We start from the raw sequence: 21,282 nt of genomic DNA on the forward strand, positions 1-21,282 counted from the left end.
CGGCTGGAAGCGACCGGACTACAAAACCACTGAGCGCGCCTGAATGCGTTGCTTATCCCCCGACCTCTGTCGGTGCAAGGAGGCACGAACACAACGTTGCTGTTTTTAGAAGAAAACCCTTGGTAAACAGTTTTACATTCACTGGACGAATAGAGACTGTTTTTGTTTTGTTTTTGTTCGCATCCTGGAAGAGGAAGCGGACAACTTCTCTTTCTAACCAAGACGATTTTAAGCCGGTTATGAGAACGGAAAATTCCCTTAACGAGCTGAACAAAAATTCTCTGCTACCGAGAGAATTTTTTGCGCAACGCTTGGAGCTGCGCAGCCGGAGAACCGAGGAGCTCAAAAGGACACATTCAGACACTAAATCATCTCATAAGACTCAAGGCATCTCGGCTTAGATTTGTCATTGTGTTTATTATCTTGTTTGTGTTGCTCAAGTTACTGTGTCATTTTTATAACGTGGTGTGTATACTCAATAATCGCTGAGATTGACGACCGAGATCGTTAATGTTGTGTAGAAACTACTGTGTATTTCATACTGCTGCAATCGCATTGAGATCATACACCGCTAGTGAGGCCGGAAGTTGTGTAGGCCTCACTAGCGAGGTCAGAACCGCGGCTGTGCGAATCAAAGAGTTATCTGTAGATGAGAGAACAATCTTCCGTACTTCACCGCGGCGGGGAGGATCTTGTTTTGTTTTTGGAGGATTTATTTTGTTTTGTTTGCTTTTTCTCTTCTTTTACTAACCCACACACACATATAGCGTGAAGCTAATGTAGCTCCGGGTGAGCTAACTGCTTCAGACACGTGCAGATAACGCAATCTCTCTTTTGTCTATCACCATGTTAGAGTCCCGTGCCATTTTGTAGTCTCGCGAGCGTGGTCATGTGCAAACTCCATTTTGATAATTCGGTATCTTCAACGTGTAGTCCCACGTGACGTAGCTACGTTTAGATTACATCACACGTTGTCTGAGCTGTTGTCTCGCCTCTCCCCCACACACTGTATCAGAACAAAAATACATGGAGTAGCCCTTTTCCCACCTGACAGGAAAAGAAGGTGGGAAAAGAGAGGCTATAAATTAGACACACCTGTGAGCTGGGGGAAGGGGAAAAATCCAATCAACTAACCAAAGCTGTATGGAGGAGAACAAAGAGAGGAGTGAGAGTGGCTAATGAAGCTATTGAAGTTATTATTCAGTTTCTGGAACTGTTACGCTAAACTAAGAAATAGTGAAATAGACTAAACTAAATCGGAGCAGCAAGTCCATGAACCGGCTGGATACACGGAGCTTTCTTGGAGGACAAGGCCTTGCTGGAGGTGTGCTGATCCCGGGAGCAGGCGGTGGAAAAGGAATCGTGTTCCGCTACAGCTTGGACCAGCTTGGACCTCCTTAACTTTGGCCATTCATCAAGAGAAGTCCCCTTTAAATGCAACTCTCCAGGCTTCTCCTTCTCTTCTCCCTAAAACACCTACACACCTTGAAATAAACTGAACTGAACTGAACTGAACTGAACTGAACAGGACTGAAATGAACTGCCTTCCTCCATACTACAAACAGTGAACTGCCATATATTCCTTTAACTTTGGAACGGACCTACAACACCTACAAAGCCTACGCTACAACGCACACACACACACACACACACACACACACACACACACACACCTCTTACCACAGTTTGTTGATTGTAGATAGCGTGCTCATGAATGTATAGTTTTGTTGTTAGTTTTAGATATTAGTTTACTAGATCATTATTATTGGAACTTAATAAACTGTTATATTTTGAAGAGCAGCTGTCTGTGATTACTTTGTGCATGTATTGTGATTATAGCTGGATATGTGGTCTGTGCTCGTACTCAACACCTTCACTTTCACTCTGAATGTGAAATAGTACTTTGACTATTGACATTGTGAGTGAATACTAATTATGAGACTTAGTTTATAGTTTGGTTATTGGTCTCTGTTCGCAGGGTGGTGCCCCGTTATTAATAATCATTAATAATCTTAATGATGTTAACAATTCTATTGATGTCAATAAGTTAATTTTTCATATATGCTGATAACTCAAACACGCTCTTTTTCATCCCCGATAGATAGATAGATAGATAGATAGATAGATAGATAGAGATGTGTATTTTGAGAAGCGCCTTGAACAAAACTGAACTGCAGCAAAAGAAGATGGAGTGTGAATGAGGTGGCTGGATGGAGGTTTGCTGCTATCAGAGGAATTTAGGGAGTGGAGATTGAAGCATTAACTTGAAGGCTGCTGCAAATTGACAGCAGCTTTAATACTACACCGAGCTGCAACACACACGCCGGCAAACAATCGGCGATACGAACACAAGCGCGCTGCGACCCACACGTGCGCTCACACTTCGCAGATGGAAACAGACGTGGTCACAGACAACCACACACACACACACACACACACACACACACAGATGATGTGCCTATTTAGGTCAGTGTAAATGTGGGCTGGGTGGATGTCTGACTGACTAGTAAATAAGCTGGATGGGAAGTAAATAAAGGAGACAAAATCAGACAGCAGGCAGCCATGCACACAGAGACAAGGTAAACACACACACACACACACACACACACACACACCCTGCTCAGGCAAGAGTGCATAACACACACACACTTTTGCTTCATGAACCTGAAACATTACGGCATAAACATTTGTATCTGGAACCTTGCAATTATAATGAATAAATATGAATGCATATATGAGCACACACTCACAGACATGCATGCAATTATCGTGTCGTAATTCCTGTTATTATATTGGCCGGACATAAATACACACATGCATCAGCCTACACGCATGTACACACACACACACACACACGCCCACGCGCTCACACCCATGTCCACATTCAAAGACACTTGCGCACATGTGTAATTATCTTGTCATACATCTTGCAATTATATCAGACAAATGTGGATACACACACACACACACACACACACACACACACACACACAGGTCCTGACCACTAACTGGTACCATGGAGCAAATCTGCTACAAATGTGTCTTGACCGTCACATTCCAAAAACATTAGACAGCAGAAATGTGAATTTTCTTTTCCACTGATTTGATGTAAATCGTCAATATCACTGCACCAAAACACGTTCCCCCATATCCATTTAAATTATGGGGACACAGAGGACTCACGAAAAAAACAAAAAACTAAAGAGTTGTATTACAAATGCAACGCAAAGTCATCTGAAAACTGACTGCATGTATACACCGATGCAGCCTTTACACTGCACTGTCTTTAAAAAACAGTGCAGTGCTTGGTTATAAATTAAAAATACAATTGTCTTTATATTCTTTCATTAATATAATAATGTAGTAATTCAGTAACAACTGCACCACAAGTGAGTCCTTCATTTTTATTGTGATTTACCAGCACGAAATGAAAGTGCAGGAGACGACTGCTTATGTTTTGCTTGGGGTTGATGCTACTGTGTTTGATTTGCTGCGAACAAACTCAAATGAATCATTCACCAAGTGCAAGTGTGTAGGACATGAACAATGGTATTGGTGTATCTGTGGCTGCCAGCAGCTCCCATGAACTTTACTACATTTTTGTTTGAATTTGTTATCTTTTCGCCTTTGTTTCTGGAGCATGCACAGCCTTTGACAGAGATACACTGATCAACATTGAAGAAAGAAGCGAGGGGATTGGATAAAGTGCAGCTGACAATGGGAGGATCACCGCCCAAGGCATATTCAAACCACTCAGCAAGACCAACCGGACCAAGCGCCACTGAGAGCGGTGTGTGGATGAATTTAGGAGACTCACAGCCTGATGAAAGAAGCTGCTCTGAAGTCTCATCAGTTGAGACTTCTGTATCTCTCGCAGGCTGTGGCTGGGTGGGTATTGTCTTTAATAAATATCCTTTGGGCTCTTCGCAGGCACCTCTTGTCACCAATATCACTGATGCTCGTTTAATGGGTACCAATGATGTTCTGGGTGATTTATAATCACCCGCTGTAGAGCCCTTCTGTCCTGGGCCTTGCAAATCTCATGCCAATTTAGTAATTTTCCAGTCAGGATGCTTTTTATTGCTCCTCTGTAAAAGTGAGCAAGAGCTTGGAACAGGAATGTTGCCTTCTTAAGTTTCTTTAAGAAATACAGGTGTTTATGAGCTTTGTTAACCAGAAAGGAGACGTGCGATGACCATGTGTGGTTGTTGGTGATGCTGATTTCCAGGAACTTAAAACTGTCCGGTTACATTCATGTAGACGGGTGTGTGTCTTTGCCTCCTTCTTTCTGAAATCAACAATCAGCTGCATGGTTTTTGTAACGGGTGTAGTGTAGAACTCCTCCAAGGCCTCCGAGTCAGAGTCCGCAGCCGGGTGGGTGGAGGGGGTCTGGCAGTAGGGTTCCTTTGCCCCGGAGGAAGGGCCCTCATAACCCGCACCGGGAACCTGCTGGGTCTTTCTGGCAGGCGTCTTGGTCCTGGATGGTTGTTCTGGGTGCTGCTGATGAAACCGGGCTATGGTTCGGGGGTCGGAGATGTTACTAGCCGGCACCCATTGCCTCTGTTCTGGACCGTATCCTTCCCAGTTGACCAGGTACTGAAGACCTCACCCCCAGCGGCGGGAGCGAAGCAGGCAATGAACAGTGTAGACAGGGCCTCCTTCAACAATTCAAGGGGCCGGAGGAAGAGGAGCAGCTGGCACCAATGGACTCTCCCGGACAGGTTTGACCTTGGATACATGGAATGTGGGGTGGATGCGCATGGCTTTGGGGAGCTTGAGCCTCACTGCCGCCGGGTTGATGATCCTCTCGATCTTGAAAGGCCCGATGAATCTAGGGCCTAGTTTTCTAGACTCCACCCGCAAGGGTAGGTCCCGAGTCAACAACCACACCTTCTGACCCACCTGGTAGATGGGGGATGGAGTGCGGTGTCGATTAGCTGCTGTTGCGTAGCGGTCGTTAGACCCAAGCAGGGTTGCTCGGGCCTTCGTCCAGGTCTGGTGGCAGCAGCGGATGAAGGTCTGGACTGAAGGGCAGGAAACCTCCTTCGGCTGGAACCCATATGAGCACTGGAAGGGTGACAAGCCTGTGGCGGAGCTGGTCAGGGAGTTGTGCCGGTATTCTACCCACATCAGCTGGCGGGACCAGGAGGAAGGATTCCGGGAGACCAAGCAGCGGAGGGCTGTTTCCATCTCCTGGTTCTTCCTCTCCATCTGGCCGTTGGATTGGGGGTGAAACCCAGAGGACAGACTGACGGTGTCCCCCAGCAGAGCGCAGAATTCCCTCCAGAAGATGGAGGTGAACTGAGGACCTCGGTCGGAGACTACGTCAACTGGAATCCCATGCAGGCGGAAGATGTGCTGGGATATGAGTTCTGCAGTCTCTTTAGCAGACGGGAGTTTGGGCAGAGGAATAAAATGGGCCATCTTGCTAAACCTGTCGACCACAGTCAGGATGGCAGTGTGGCCCTCAGATGGTGGTAGCCCAGTGACAAAGTCCAGGGAGATGTGGGACCACGGACGATGAGACACTGGGAGAGGCTGCAGGAGGCCGGCCGCAGACTGGTGAGAAGGCTTGTGTTGATTGCAGACTGGGCAGGCGTTGATGAATTCCTTGGTGTCCTTGTTGAGCGAGACCCACCAGAAGCGCTGCCGAAGAGCGTCCTGGGTCCTTTGGATACCCGGGTGGCAGGTAAGTTTAGAGGAGTGGGCCCACTGGAGGACGTCAGACCGAAGGCCCTGAGGGACGAACAGACGGTTAGGAGGGCATGCGTTGGGACCGGCTTGACCCCTAGTCGCGGCCCTCACTGACTCCTCAATGTCCCAGGTGAGGACGGCTACTTGGCAGGAGGCAGGAAGGATGGACGAGGAGCCAGAGGTAGGTTCCTCCTCCCCCTGGAACTGACGGGAAAGGGCATCAGGCTTGACATTGCGGGACCCGGGGCGATAGGAGAGCGTGAAGTGGAACCGTGTGAAGAATCACGACCACCGGGCCTGTCAGGAATTGAGTCTCTTGGCCGTGCGGATGTACTACAGGTTCTTATGGTCGGTCCAAACCACAAATGGGAGCTTGGTCCCCTCCAACCAATGCCGCCACTTCTTCCAGGGCCAGCTTCACTGCTAGTAGTTCTCGGTTACCAATGTCATAGTTTCTCTTGGCGGAGGAAAGCCGACGCAAGAAAAAGGCGCAGGGATGGAGCTTTTGGTCAGTGGCTGAGCGCTGGGACAGAACATCCCCAACCCCTATGTCGGAGGCATCCACCTCCACCACAAATTGTCTGTCCGGATCCGGGACTTGGAGGATGGGTGGATGGGATGGTTCAATCGCCCCAAGTTCTCCCACACAACTTCCTTTCTCCGTTCTCTACACTGGCTACCTGTAAGAGCTCGCATCCAGTTTAAGACTCTGGTTCTAGCCTACAGGGCAGTGAAAGGAACAGCTCCTTCCTATCTCCAGGCCATGGTCAAGCCTTACACCCCCGCCCGACCACTTCGCTCTGCTGCCTCGGGGCGATTGGCTGCCCCGTCGCTCAGAGGTCCTGGCGGCCGATCGACCCGGTCACGGCTGTTTTCTGTCCTGGCACCACAGTGGTGGAATGAACTTCCCACTGACGTCAGGACAGAGGAGTCGCTGCCCATCTTTCGGCGCAGGCTGAAAACCCACCTCTTCAGGAAGTGCTACCCTGAGCCTTCCACTTAGTACTTATTGTTTTCATACTAGCTTGTTGCACTTATTGTATTCATATTACTTATAGCACTAACTGTTTTTCTTGTTTCTGCACTGTACTTTGGCTCTGAATTATGCTCTGCTTCATGCTCTTAGATGCTTGTTTGGAAAAGGAAATGTACTTATGACTTCTGGTGACTAGTAGTTCTTTTGATTACCAATGTTGATGCACTTATTGTAAGTCGCTTTGGATAAAAGCGTCTGCTAAATGACTGTAATGTAATGTAATGTAATGTAATGGGTGCTGAGGTGAACCTGGACTTCAGGTTCTGGAAGGCCTCTTCAGCTGCAGAGGTCCACAGGAAAGGGATCTTGGAGGAGGTGAGGGCAGTGAGTGGGGAAGCGACCACGCTGTAATTCCTGATGAACCTCCGATAGAAATTGGTGAACCACAGGAAACATTGAAGTTGCTTGCGGGAGTTAGGGACAGGCCAGGTAGTGACAGCAGCAACCTTAGCGGGGTCCATCTGGATGCTGCCCTGGGAAACGATATATCCCAGGAATGAAACCGTGGGAACATGAAACTCGCACTTCTCCGCCTTCACAAACAGGGAGTTCTCCAGTAGGCGTTGAAGAACAGACTGGACGTGGTGCACATGTTCCTCTTGGTTCTTGGAGAAGATCAAGATGTCGTTGAGGTAGACAAATACGTGCCGGTCCAACATGTCTCTGAGCACATCGTTACCCAGTGCCTGGGAGATGGCGGGGGCACTGGTTAAGCTGAAGGGCATCACAAGGTATTCGTAATGTCCTTTAGGTGTATTGAATGCCGTCTTCCACTCATCCTCTTCTCTGATCCGGACTAGGTGATAGGCGTTGCGGAGGTCGAGCTTGGAGAAGATAGTGGCTCCTTGAAGTAGCTTGAAGTCTGTCGCAATGAGTGGCAAGGGGTACCGGTTCTTAATCGTGATTTCATTTAAGCCCCGGTAGTCGATGCAGGGTCTGAGAGTCTTGTCTTTCTTCTCCACAAAGAAGAATCTCTTTCAGGAGCCGACAGGGAATAAAGGTGCCCCTTAGGTGGGAACGTACCAGGATGGAGGTCGATGGCACAATCATACGGACGATGGGGAGGCAGAGACATGGCCCTGGACTTGTTGAAAACCTCCTTAAAGTCCAGGTGTTCCGCGGGAACCCCCGTAAGTTCAGGCATGGAATTGGTGAGCGCGGGACCTCGTGGAACGGCGGCTTGCTTCAGGCAGACTAGATGACAGGATGGGCTCCAACCCCGAAAAAACCCCGTAGTCCAGTCAATGTGAGGATTGTGTTGATGCAGCCAGGGGTATCCCAGAATGAGGGGGATGTGAGGGGTTTGCAGGATGTGGAAGCTGATGGTCTCGTGGTGGTTGCCGGACAGCAGCATGTGGACCGGAACGATTTGGTGCGTCACTGTCCCCAGAAGATGACCGTCCAGGGTGCTGGCTGGAACAGCCTGGGGAAGAGGTATCCGGTTGATCCCCAACTGTGTCACGAGTTCCTCGTCCATAATGGACGCGTCTGCTCCAGAATCCAGGAAGGTGGAAATCGTATGGGAAGACCCGGTCAATAGTAGCTGGGCGTGGAAAAGTGGTCGTTGACAGGCGGAGGGTTGGGAAACTGCTCAAGCTCACCAGTACTTCCCTTCTTACTGGCGAGCCCGGGCTTTTAACGGGTAATTGTGAACAAAATGACCCTCCTGGCCGCCGTACTCCTGCCTGTGCTTCCTTCCGGTCCTTCTCCGCCGAACTACACAAGGTTTTCGCAGTGGTGTCCACGGGACCGGAACGTCACCAGAGGGCTAATGAGGCTCCAGCAGGGCCACCGATCTGTCACGGACTATGCCATTGACTTCCGGACCCAGGCACGACGGGGAAATCTCTGCATGTATTGTGATCCCATTCCACCGTTCCCTACAGGCGAGCTCTCCCAGTCAGGTGTTTGATAGTAAACGCCACCCTGGCATCTTCAGACGGCAGGCTCTCGTGGTCGGGGAAAGAAGGCAGAGTGAATTACCGGGGCAGAGGCAAGGCAGGGTAGTCACAAACAGGCAGGGTCGGTATCTCGGGGTCAGGGACAGAAGGCTGAGTGAATTACCGGGGCAGAGGCAAGGCGGGGCAGTCCAAGACAGGCAGGGTCGGTAACGAGAAATCAGTCCAAGGGAAAACGCTGGAAGGTCTTGCATAGATGCGGAGAATGATCTGGCAGTGAATGTGTGTGAGACTGGGGTCTAAATAGTAGGTGCAGCAGAGAGAGCAGGTGAGAGTGATTGGGCTGATGAGGTGGGTGTGACTAACAGGTGCACTGAAAGAGCTGATTAGGTGAGTGAGAGATAGAGTGACAGGAGAGAAGGGGCAGAGCTGTGACAGTTTTTCTGACTTTGAGCTGTAGGCTGTTCTCTGAGCATCACTCTGAAAGATGATTTTCTCTCTATATGAAGTCTCATCTTTGTTTGTAATCGGGCCGAGATTCATTCATTCATCCATCTCCCTTCACTGTGAGATGGATGAATGAAGAGGATCAGTGGTTCAGTGCCTACATCTTGCAGAGACCTGGCTCCATTGTGGCATTGTGTTCCATAGCGACAGAGCACAGGACTTCCGTGGGATGAGAGGTGGCAGTCTCTACGTTTGTATTTCGGTGTCTCGTGGTTAAACATAGTCAAAGTTCACGGACAATGTTTCCCCAATGACACATTTTTTTATGTTAAGATGTCGGCTAAATTTTCTACCCAGAGAATTCACCAGTGCTAATTAAAAAAATGATGTTTTTGTTTTTCTTGTGAAGCATAAAGGGACTACAACTGCATTTGGTTGTGCAACCCAGTGTTGTACAAAGACAACAAATGAACCTTGAACTTTGAAGAACAATTAAAATGTAATCATTTTATCACTTGATTGTGAATCAGTAACCTTAATCATGCTGGTTAAGAACTCACTCATCTTCCAGCAAATATTCCCACATTATTTGAATCTAGCATCAAACACGTTCACAAAGGGAAGGGGGACGTTTTGAGCATGATGTGCTCTATTTGTTGAATAGATAGTGTTCTAATGTTAATGTAATGTCATTAATAGCACCTTTATAGGAAAAGGTTTTATTACAACTTTCTTACGTTTCTAGTTTTAGTCATCATATCATCAAAAATGTTTACATTTACTCATTTAATTTCATTCATTGAATATGTCATTTTATAACTTTATTTATATATATTACTCAGCAGAAAAAGTCAGAACTTTTAAAGACCAGGCGGCAACCGCCAATTCTGAAAAGTGAAGCCAATGCTGAAGTATCTTAAACTTGCATTCTCTCTAATGGCCATCAAGGGGAGACTCCTCTGATTTCAAAAATAAGTCCAATTGTATAGAAGTCAATTAGAAGATGACCCTACTTCTCACTTGATTTATTAACTATTATAACAGATTAAACATGAGTTTAATCACTAGTTTCAAGTCTTCTTCCATACAGCATGTCAAGAACTTCAGACCAATTTCTCTTCTACCCTTTCTATCCAAAACACTTGAACGTGCTGTCTTTAACCAACTGTCTTCCTATCGCCACCAGAACAGCCTCTTGGACCCCCATCAGTCCGGGTTCAAAGTAGGTCACTCGACTGAGACAGCCCTCCTTGCGGTGACAGTCGCTTCATGCCACGAGAGCTAACTCTCTCTCCTCTGTCCTGATTCTCCTGGACCTGTCTGCGGCATTTGACACTGTGAACCATCAGATCCTCCTCTCCACCCTCGAGGGGATGGGTGTCTCAGGCTCTGCACTCTCCCTGTTTGCATCCTACCTGACAGGTTGATCCTACCAGGTGACATGGAGGGGGGCCGTGTCGGAACCACGCATGCTGACTACAGTGGTTCCGCAAGGTTCAGTCCTAGGTCCCCTTCTCTTCTCGCTCTACACAACATTTCTGGGTTCTGTTATTCGCTCGCATGACTTCTCTTACCATTGTTATGCCGATGACACCCAGCTGATCTTGTCATTTGCCCCCGGTGACACCCAAGTGGAGGCATGCATCGCTACGTGCTTGGCTGACATCTCGAAGTGGATGACGACACACCACCTCAAGCTCAACCTGGACAAAACCAAGCTACTGTTCCTCCCGGGGAAGGGTTGCCCGCACCGGGACCTGTCCATCACCATTGATGATACCGTGGTGACGCCGACTCAGACTGCGAGGAACCTGGGTGTGACCCTGGATGACCAACTGTCATTCTCAGCAAACATTTCATCCGTTACACGCTCCAGCAGATTCCTGCTCTACAACATCAGGAGGATTCGCCCCTTCCTCACTGACGAGACGGCGCAGGTGCTTATCCAGGCTCTTGTCATCTCCCGTCTGGAGTACTGCAACTCTCTACTCGCCGGAGCCCCGGCATCAGCCATCAGACCTCTGGAGCTTGTCCAGAAAGCTGCAGCTCGCCTGGTGTTCAATTGCCCCAAGTTCTCCCACACAACTTCCTTTCTCCGTTCTCTACACTGGCTACCTGTAAGAGCTTGCATCCAGTTTAAGACTCTGGTTCTAGCCTACAGGGCAGTGAAAGGAACAGCTCCTTCCTATCTCCAGGCCATGGTCAAGCCCTACACCCCTGTCCGACCACTTCGCTCTGTTGCCTGGGAGCAATTGGTTGCCCCGTCGCTCAGAAGTCCCTGCGGCCAATAAACACGGTCACGGCTGTTTTCTGTCCTGGCACCACAGTGGTGGAATGAACTTCCCACTGACGTCAGGACAGCGGAGTCGCTGCCCATCTTTCGCCGCAGGCTGAAAACTCACCTCTTCAAGAAGTGCTACCCTGAGCCTTCCACTTAGCACTTATTGCATTCATACTAGTTTGTTGCACTTATTGTATTCATATTACTTTTTTTTTGCACTTACTGTTTTTGTTTGTTTCTGCACTGTACTTTGGCTCTGAGTTATGCTCTGCTTCATGCTCTTAGATGCTTGTTTGGAAAAGGAAATGTACTTATGACTTCTGGTGACGAGTAGTTCTTTTGATTACCAATGTTGATGCACTTATTGTAAGTCACTTTGGATAAAAGCATCTGCTAAATGACTAATGTAATGCATGATGTTCATTTAGTAAATTATGGTCCATTTAGAGTCAAATATAGACCATAAAGCAGAGTATGCTTTAGGGCGGGCTTACTGTCATTGACAGGTTGCTACCGCAACCAGAGCCGTATACAGCGACTCAACGTCAATCCTCCGCAGTCCACATATGGTTACTTCCATTCACTGGTTGCAAAAAGCCAAGATGGCAACGGACAAATCGCAGAACTCAAGGCTTAAAAATGTCAGTCCAAAAACTAATGGGTGATGCCACGAAGACTACGTCCACTTCACGTCACAAAAAGTTACACTACTTTACAATACTTGTGACTGAGTACAGGTCAAAATGAAGTGCCTTGCAACAACTCCAAAGCTGCCACGGTTTATCAAGCACATGAGAACCAGGTGATTGATGAATGTGGGCTGTCCAGCTAGCAAGACACAACATGTATTCCTCCTCTTTTGGCAAAGGCAAGTTGCCGTCCTAAAACCTCAAGCCCCTACATCAAGCTTACATTGACACAATTGTGATTTAAACAATCGCAACCAACCCCTGACAAGACAGCAAACAAGCCCATGCTCCGAATCCTTCGAGCAATAAAATGTTCCTGTGATTAATAAAAGTATCGTGATCGCTGAATTCCAAATATTCATTCCAGTCTGGCCTGGTCAGACAAGATGGCGGCACAGCTACATTTTTTTCCTACTAAATACGTGGTGGTGGAAACTCGACATAGTGACATATTAGACTCGTAAAGAATGAAGTGTGTATAATTTCACAAATGCATAGACAAGTAAAGAGGTACACGGACAGATATCCAGTGTGTCTGAGGCCTCCGTCCCAGGCAGCAGGCAGGCAGAGGGGCAGGAGGTCCTCATCTAATAACCCCGAGCTGTCAGTCACTTTATAGATGGGCGAGGGCTCCACATTAGTGCAGCTCAATAAGGATTGACTGTGGTGGAAGACCACAGTGCGAGACGGAGCAGAGGAGGGAGGAGGACGGGCTGACAGACAGAGTGAGATAAATGGAGATGGACAGAAAAAGCTGACCACCTAGGGAGAAGCAGAGTGAGAAAATGTGTCAAATGCAGAAAGGAAAGAGACAAGAGGATGAGAAAGAGAGAGGTAGACTGGGATTGAGACCGACTCTGCAGTATTGTCTCTCTGTTTATCGACTGCCTCAAGGGGGGTGTTAGAAAATGTAGGTGAAGAAAATATGACATCGGTTAGATTTTTTTTGTGTTCCTGCTGAGAGGACATTGCTTCTCGTCTTCTTCTTTTCTGAAGAAAATAGATGGCTGGACATGATTATTGTTGCATTGGGCTTTCATGCAGTATCAACTTTTATTCATGACTGTAACTTCTTTGCTTAGTGACACACTGCGATCCAGCAGATTTCCTACAAAATCCAACCCAGAGCAGACGCTGCTTGAGTCTATAAAAGATCTCATCTCATTTGTAGACAGTGCATTTGACATATTATAGTCAAATGCACTGGTAGAGGTGCCGCTGCTCTAAGTAAATCTCGAGTTAAGCTAAAAGAGCTACATGGGTGGGTTAGGACAACATTATTTTACTGGCTGTGATCCACTTTGGGTCGCAGCAGATAGAGAGTTCCAAGCAAATTATTTTTTAATTCTGCCCAAGCTCCACTCAACGTTTTGTAGCACATAAAGGGCCACAAAAAGATGTAAATAACGTTAAGAGTTGTTTTGAAACTACTTAACATCCCTAACTTTGTGTCTCATTAGTTAGACGAATAATATAAGAGCGGATATAAATCAACGCTTGCACGTGATTGAGGTTACAAAGTTATTTTTGAGCAACCTGGTTTGGGCGGAAGGGGTGAGTCCATGCCTCGGGTCAGGAAGGAAGGTCCCGAGCCGAGGCGTGGGGGGTGGAAAACCTTTGTTATATTCCCAAATGGACACCCAACACAAGAAAATGTCAGTATGTGGCAGTCCGTACACACCCTCTGATGACAAAAATTTTACATCACAGGGGCCTTAGTGGCCCCAAGCTCGCGGAAGCAAAAGATATAACTTCTGCTTAACGCAGGTCCCTGGAGCCTTGGTCCTTGGTGCCAGCGCAACAGAGGGAGCCTCGAAGTTGGATCGGAATAGTGAAGTGGCAATGTCTTCAGTACAATACCAAAAGAGACGCTGTCTAAAACATGCCACTTGAAATACTACTATACAGTCCAAAGCCCACCTGGATCCTCCCAGAAAGAAGGAGACAAGCCGCATTTTTTAAACTAGTGCTGGGGGGGGGTATATCGACTAAGCTGGTGAGTGTCTTCGCAACTAAATTCTCACAACTTCCGCTTGTCAAAAGACAGACACTCCTGAAAGTTGGTTCTGCTCCTTCAAAATAACCGCTGAGTGCATCGAGGTAGGCGAAATGTATAAGATACAGCTTTGGCCAGAAGGGACTTTTGTACGGCGTTTCCATGAGGCTTCAGTGACAGTGGATGTAAAAACACTTATTGCAACAGGGAACGTGTGTGTGCCTGAGATTGGGATCATCTGCTACATTGTGGATAGGATCGTGATGCATGACTATTGCGTGGCCCGTGCGTAGGACAAAGTGCTGGAAACCAAGCGCAACGCATTGTTATCGATAAGCTCTATGAGAACGCTAATGTCTTTAGCATACAAGAGACTTTATTAGCAAAACATGACCTAGATGAACTTAATTCTGTTCATCATGATTCCCATGGGGCAGGGAAGTCTACAACAGATTTAAGCATGGAAATAGTGTGTGGTAAAATACCTGGGGGGGTCGCACTTTTTTGGCATAAGAAATATGATCCACTGATCAGTGGGATTAGGCTGGAGGTGGACTGGTGTATTGCAATTAAAATTGTACATGAGAATTTTTTTGTAATTATCTTGCCCAGAGGATCATTCGATTAGTCGTGTGCATCTCTGTGTCTGTCCACGTTAAATTTTGCATTCTGCCGCAGGAAACAGTATAATATTCACATATCTGTTCTGTGATATTAAATGTCTATCTGAGTTGATCAGTTATGACTGGTCAAAGCTTACAGAAGATTACTTTTGACATTACAATTAACTGACTAATAAGAGTGAGTAAAGTAATATTGATATACCACTTAAAACCGTAAGAACCAAAACCACAACGGTGATATAATGGATGATAAAATTGTGAATTGTTTAAACAACGGCAGTAAATCATCCTGCCGAAAAAGGGCTAAACAACGTAATTTCAGGCCATGATGAAATGAATGTTATGTTAAAATGCTAGATTTAAATATGCTGCGTGCTTTATCTAATAAAATGAGCAGGCCATGAAGGAGAACTCCATGGCCAAAAAGCTTCAACAGAATAATGTCTGTGAGTTCTTAGAAGTTGGAAAGAAGTTAAGAAATAAGACGCCCTTGCCATCCAGTATCAATGGGGTTACCGGGTCTGCTGAACTGTGGAGGAAACTTTATGAGGATATGTATAATTATATAAAGAATGATAAAGTTAATGTTGCTGTTTCTAAAAAGTGATGTTGTTATAAGACCTGATGAAGTGTGGTACGCTGTTGAGAAGTTGGCAGTGAACAAAGTATGTGGCCTAGACCAAATAACAGCAGAACATCTGAAACATGCTAGCCACAAATGTCAGTGTAACTAAATTAATGGTACACTACTTGACTCTATGTTGTCTGTTATATTAATGCCAGTAGTCAAATTTAAAACCGGTATATTCTACACTATCCAATATAGAAAATTACAGACCTATTGCCTTGGTTAGCATACTTTCCAAAGTATCAGAACAAATTCTCTTGGATATGCTTGAAGAATACATAATATCCACTGACAATCAATTTGGTTTTAAAAATAGACATGACACAGCTTCATGGATATGCACCAAAGGAAGTTTCCTGGATGCCAAAGCTTTTGACCAAATGAATTGTGGTAAATTGTTTCTCAAACTACAAAGACCGATGGATCTCTCGTCCCAGTGTATCTGCACCCTTCCTAATGAGGGTTCGGCAAGGTGGAATAGTTTTCTTCAATCTGTATACGGATAATCTCTCTAAAAAGAAAGTATAAAACTGGCTGTGTGGTGGGGGACAGTCTTCATAACCATTATGTGTATCCACAGATCGTATATAAAAAGTGGATGTAGCCATCATGACCTCACCCATTGGTTTGTGGACTGCCATTTTGAAGCCTTGAGTTCGACATTTTGGCCATCATCAGCTCCTGTTCCTACCTTTCATTCAGTGTGTTTTTGTGTCGATTGATTGATTAAAAAAATGTAATCACTTGCGGAAAAAATTGGCGAGACTTCGAATCACTAGAAGAGACGCAAGGCGACCAGGTGACTCATCCTGTTACAAAAAGAAGTCCGATTACATGGACGTCTATGAGAAAATGACTCTACTTCTCACTTGATTTATTACCTCAGTAAACATTGTAAACATGAGTTTATGGTCTCAATCTCTAGTTTCAAGTCTTCTTCAATACAGCATGATGTTCTTTTAGTAAATTATGGTCCATTTAGAGTCAAATAGACCATAAAGCAGGGTATGCTTTAGGGTGGGCTTACTATGATTGACAGGTGGCTCTACGTCACTCCTCCACATTCCAAATACGGTACCTTCTGTTCATCGGTTGCAAAAAAGCCAAGATGGTGACGGCCATAATCCAAGATAGCAACTGCAAAATTGCCAAACTCGAGGCTTCATGTTGGCAGTCCACAAATCAGTGACGTCACAATGACAACGTCCACTTCTTATGTACAGTCAATGAAGCCGCCAAGCAGCCGAGCCGCGCTGCTCACCACAGGCAGTGTAAGCATTGCAACTTTAAGGGGAAAGAGATGTGATGGGAGTGAAAAGTTGTTTTCCAGTGTTGTCAACATGGCCTTGGTCTGTGTCTGTCTGAGCAGTTGGACACTCTGAGAACAAAATACATACGATAACAAGCTCGCCATGGAAATCAGTGTGGATTAAAATGCACTGAACACAGGTGCAGACAGACAAACAGGCCCGACAGGACTGAGAGGAAGGCCAGACGTCCGTGTGTGTGTGTGTGTGTGTGTGTCTGGGTGAGCTCTGGTCTCTGTGGGGCTGAAAAGGGGAATGAGGTCATCGAGTGGTAGCAAACAAACGTGCCAACATGCAGACGGCGGTGGTCGATAGCTGTTAACGTAGGTTTTGTTTACTGCGCGGGGTTCATGTCAGGTAAAACACACACACACACACTTACACACACACTTACACATGCTCACGCACAGCTGATGAATTATGTAACACGTGTGCTTTGAGAACAGAGAGGAGGCTCCGCTCTGGAGTGATTTCTCCATATCTGCAGTCATTGGCCACACTAATAATAACAGCAGGTTACAACAGCAACAGATAAGCAAGTGTGTGTGTGTGTGTGTGTGTGTGTGTGTGTGTGTGTGTGTGAGGATTTTAAGTGCATTAATCAAATTCTTTTAGCACACACACACACACACACACACACACACACACACTGCATGCCAGCCCCAAACGGCCCTATACTCAGTTTAATCACCCTATAGCAAACAACAGAGAGCAACCAGTCAATGTGAATCTGTCAGTGACTCTGCAGTTTCTCCATAAGCTAACAGAGTGAGATGTCTGTCTCGGGGACGGCATCTTCCTCAGAATGAAGGTTCTGTCTCCCCGTGGTTGTCCACACGATTGAGCGCGCTTCAGTCAAATCGCTTTGACGGATCAGCAGCGAGTGGAGGAAGCGTGTTCCTACGCGTGCTCTGGTTAACATTGCCAATGGAAAGCATCACAGCGGGGTACAGCGGCGAAAAGAGAAAAATGGCAGAATGTGAAATTCGCCCCGAAAATCTGGAGACATGAGAGAAGGCTGTTGACTGTTGTCATCAGTCACCTTCAAGGGTTGTATTTTCTGCATGAGTCTGTCTGAAGAGGCTGTTTGTTCGTATGGTGGAAAACACAAAGAGGACGGCTTCATTCTGGAGGAAGCAACTCCCCAAACTGTACTGAGATCTGCTTTCCATGCCTTGATGCTCTATTTTTTCACCTTCAATGGTACTCATCCATGCAACTAGATTTAGTGATGTCTCCATGTTTTAAGATGTGTGTGTATGTGTGTGTGTGTGTGTATGTCTGATTCCTGCCTCCTCTTTTGAGCAATTTGAATTAATTTAAATAGTAAACACAGAGTAGTGCATAAAGTATACTTGTAACAACATAAATACTATTTCTTTGATAGAAAGTAGTGAAAAACTGCTAAGAGTGAGTTTCTGAGGAGATTTTTCTTTTGAATTATTCAACTTATTTAGCATCACACTCCTATAACACTGTCAGACTCACTAAGGACAGTTAAAAAAAGAATCAAGATTTTTTTAAATTCGTATTCATTATTTATTCCTTCTTCTTTCTTGTCAAAAACCGGACGGCTACATCACCCACAATGGAATTCAGTTCTCGGGTGTGTTAAGCTTGTAGCGCCTAACGTAGCCTCGAACCGTTGGTCAGCTCACTTATTTCTAACTCCACACCCCCCAGACAACAAAAAAAGGGGGTTGGGGTTGGACTAAATTTCAATGCGTTCTTGTAGATCGAGTCTCTTGTTAAATCACCACGATTTGACTAAAAGTAAATGGATTTCCTCCTCTGACCGAGGCCAGTCAGCATGTCACAGGTCTTAGGCCCTCCACTACCTCGTGCTGTTGGATATATGCTTTGAGTAGTGGTTCGGCCGATAGAAGGAAAGTTACTCCCCAGAGGGAGAGCTGTATTTGTTCCTCTGTATGCCTGCGTACGACCCCAGTTACAACAATCATAATTAGCGTGAGTGATTATGTTTTAATGAGTAAAACCGTTAAGCTCAAGTTTACGGAGGCTAATACTGTGGGCAGCACAGTGCCTGTTAGTTCCTCTTTCCTCTCTGCAGTGCTGTGAACTTTACACCTCAAAACGGTATGACCTATCTGATCCCCTCGTAGATGTCCATACACACAGAAATTGCAGATATACATGCCTGCACATAGGAGCCTATATACAGTCAGGTCCATAAGTATTTGGACTGTGAAACAATTTTTTTAATTTTGCTTATTTACACAACCCCAATGTATTTGAAACTAATCAGTCAATATGTGGTTGAAGTGTAGACTTTCAGCTTTAATTCAATGTCTAAAACAAAAAAATCACAATGACCGTTTCGGAATTACAACCATTTCTACACAGTCATCCCAATTTTCAGAGGCTATTTTCTATAGCCTTGATTGTGCTGTTTCCATGGAGTTGCAGTGAAAAAGTGAAAAAGTGACTTAGCGAAGGGTCAATTACAACACTACTGCACAACCTGAAACAAAGGACTACAGCCGATACCAGCTCAATGCAGATATATTGGTATCGGTGTAGGTCATGCATTGCCAGACTTATATTCACAGCGCCGTGTCAGCACTAAAGAATGGCGTCACCATTATTAATGGTTACACTGAACCCTCTGGGATTGGATCTAGCTCTCATTGGGATCTGATCGGCCAGACCACATGCCGAGGTGGCCTGGCTCACATTGAGTTGGGATCCCAGTGTGGCGTGGACAAAGGGACAAAGGGAAGAGAGGAGCAAAACCTCTGAGACTGCCGCTGATGAAAACACATTTCCTGATTTTGATGTTTCAAAATAATAGCTTTTAAATAACAAAGTAAAGGGAGACTTTTATTGTGAAGAATTTATAGGAAAGTTGGTTTATCTCCGAAATTAGCAAAGCTTTGTTGAGTGGCTTCAATAGAACAAGTCTACTAATACTGCAGGGTGGAAGAGTAAGCAGCAGAAATAAAGATATAAGGATTTAAGACCGTATAGTTGTCGGATCCTGGTCAGTGGCTCTGCTATGAGCTTGGCTATGATTGGCCAGTCTGAGTTCGAGGGGTGGTACTAAGCGAATTGTTAATTAGGCCCAATAAAATTATTATTTTATATTTGAAAGTCCGGCCCCCACAGCGTCTGCTTCGAAAAATCCTGCCCCTATGTGGTTGATGACCCCTGCGGTTGTTTAATGTCATTGTTGAGGTTAATAATAAAATGTAATATGGCAACCAGGACACACATAAAGACATAAACACAACACACACGGCATTATCTGTGTTTACCTTTAAAGGCGTTTGTGGCCGGTAAGTCAGTTTCCTGCATACTGCTCCTTCCCGCGCTCTGCCAAGCTGCTGCCGATGCTGCGATGGATGCCAACGGACAAACCTCAACCGGTCCGAGCCACAGCCGCTGGGGGGAGGGAGGGTGGCCGAGAGGAAGGGGCGGCACCTGCCGGTCTCACTGCCATCTTTCTTCATCAACAGTCCATGTGCGAGGGAATGGGAGGCCGCTGTCTGTCGAGCTCTGCAACGGGCGACCGTCGCTTCAGTCACTCTGGAGCTCCGAGAGCGGACTGGTTAACTAGTCTGTGTGATAATTGAACTGTCGTTTCACGGCGCTGCTTTCTGCAGAGCAATGTGGTGATGGCCAAAAAGGAAGAGGAGGAGAGGATAGAGGGGTTTATGTGGGTTTTGAGACACTGACTCGGGTTAGGAGAGGACGGATGAAGGTGTAGGAAGTTGCAGCGTGGGTGTGGTTGATCCCTGTCCTCCCAGCAGCAGTCCTGCAGCCACGGCCTGTAACATGAATTTTTGGCCCTCTCTCACTTTTTTCAACGTGTCTGGCTCCAGGCTAATAATCTGTATACCTCTCAGTCTGCCTCTGTCTCCTCCACAGTCAGGTTTGTCTCCAAAACTCTGGTCTAATCAACACACCGGCTCCTCCGACTCTCCGAGGTCTTTTACTGGCCTGTTTTCGTGGTGGTGGTGGTGGTGGTGGGGTTTTTTCCTCTCTTTCTCCTCTTGTCTTTTGTCCCGTTGCTTCTGCAGTCCCGAGCTCAGCACGAGGCTCCTTCACACTGGCACCACAGCTGGAGAAAGCTGGAAAAAAACACAGACAAGAGGGATAAACTCAATGAATAAAATCATGAGATACCAAAAAAACAACAGGCGAGACGGATATATGGATAGATATGCCCAAGCAAAAGCCCAGGACAGGGTTGGTGGCTGGCCTGCAACGACCTGTTGAGAAAGGTGCGCAGAAACACAACGCTCATCCACAACCACCCACACCGCACACAAAGCAGAGGGCCGCAGTGTGTCTCAGTTTGGATAGCAGCTGGCTGGCTGGCATAGCCCCCTTTAGTTCCTCTCTCACCCACTAGGTTCATACATGAAAGGGAAAGGTTTTTTTTCTTTCTCAAAGCCAAGTGCTGCCTGTGACCCTATTTCACAGAGCCACATGTCAGCATGCCACTTTTGAAGTCTGCCTGATAAACAGGGCTGGAGGAGGCTGCGGCTGAGGAAACAACAAAAACTTTATTTACAGTTAAAAAGTGCCAAGTGACGCTTTTTTATTTGTTGTTGTTGACTGGGGAATAGGAATAGAATCGAAAAGAGAGGAGAGGGATTGGGGGGGGTCGGAGGAAAACAGGTTTTTGGTAAAAGGGGACTCTTTTTGATGTTGTAGAGA

The 21,282-nt window shown here is 46.3% G+C and overlaps 1 protein-coding gene across 2 annotated transcripts in view; it reads right to left on the reverse strand.

The window, feature by feature from the left end:
• ldlrad4b (low density lipoprotein receptor class A domain containing 4b) overlaps window positions 1–21,282 on the reverse strand; it is a 208,535-nt gene that overhangs the window by 118,081 nt on the left and 69,172 nt on the right. For both annotated transcript variants that reach the window (XM_068736484.1, XM_068736483.1), the window contains exon 2: window positions 19,875–20,690. In XM_068736484.1, the coding sequence (XP_068592585.1) occupies window positions 19,875–19,914 (40 nt within the window). In that variant the 5' untranslated portion in view covers window positions 19,915–20,690. The remainder of the gene's footprint in view (window positions 1–19,874; window positions 20,691–21,282) is intronic.

This window comes from Cebidichthys violaceus, unplaced genomic scaffold, assembly GCF_023349555.1.
Source record: "Cebidichthys violaceus isolate CVI_PGR_0920_01 unplaced genomic scaffold, fCebVio1.0.p SCAF_7, whole genome shotgun sequence".
Lineage (NCBI taxonomy): Eukaryota > Metazoa > Chordata > Actinopteri > Perciformes > Stichaeidae > Cebidichthys > Cebidichthys violaceus.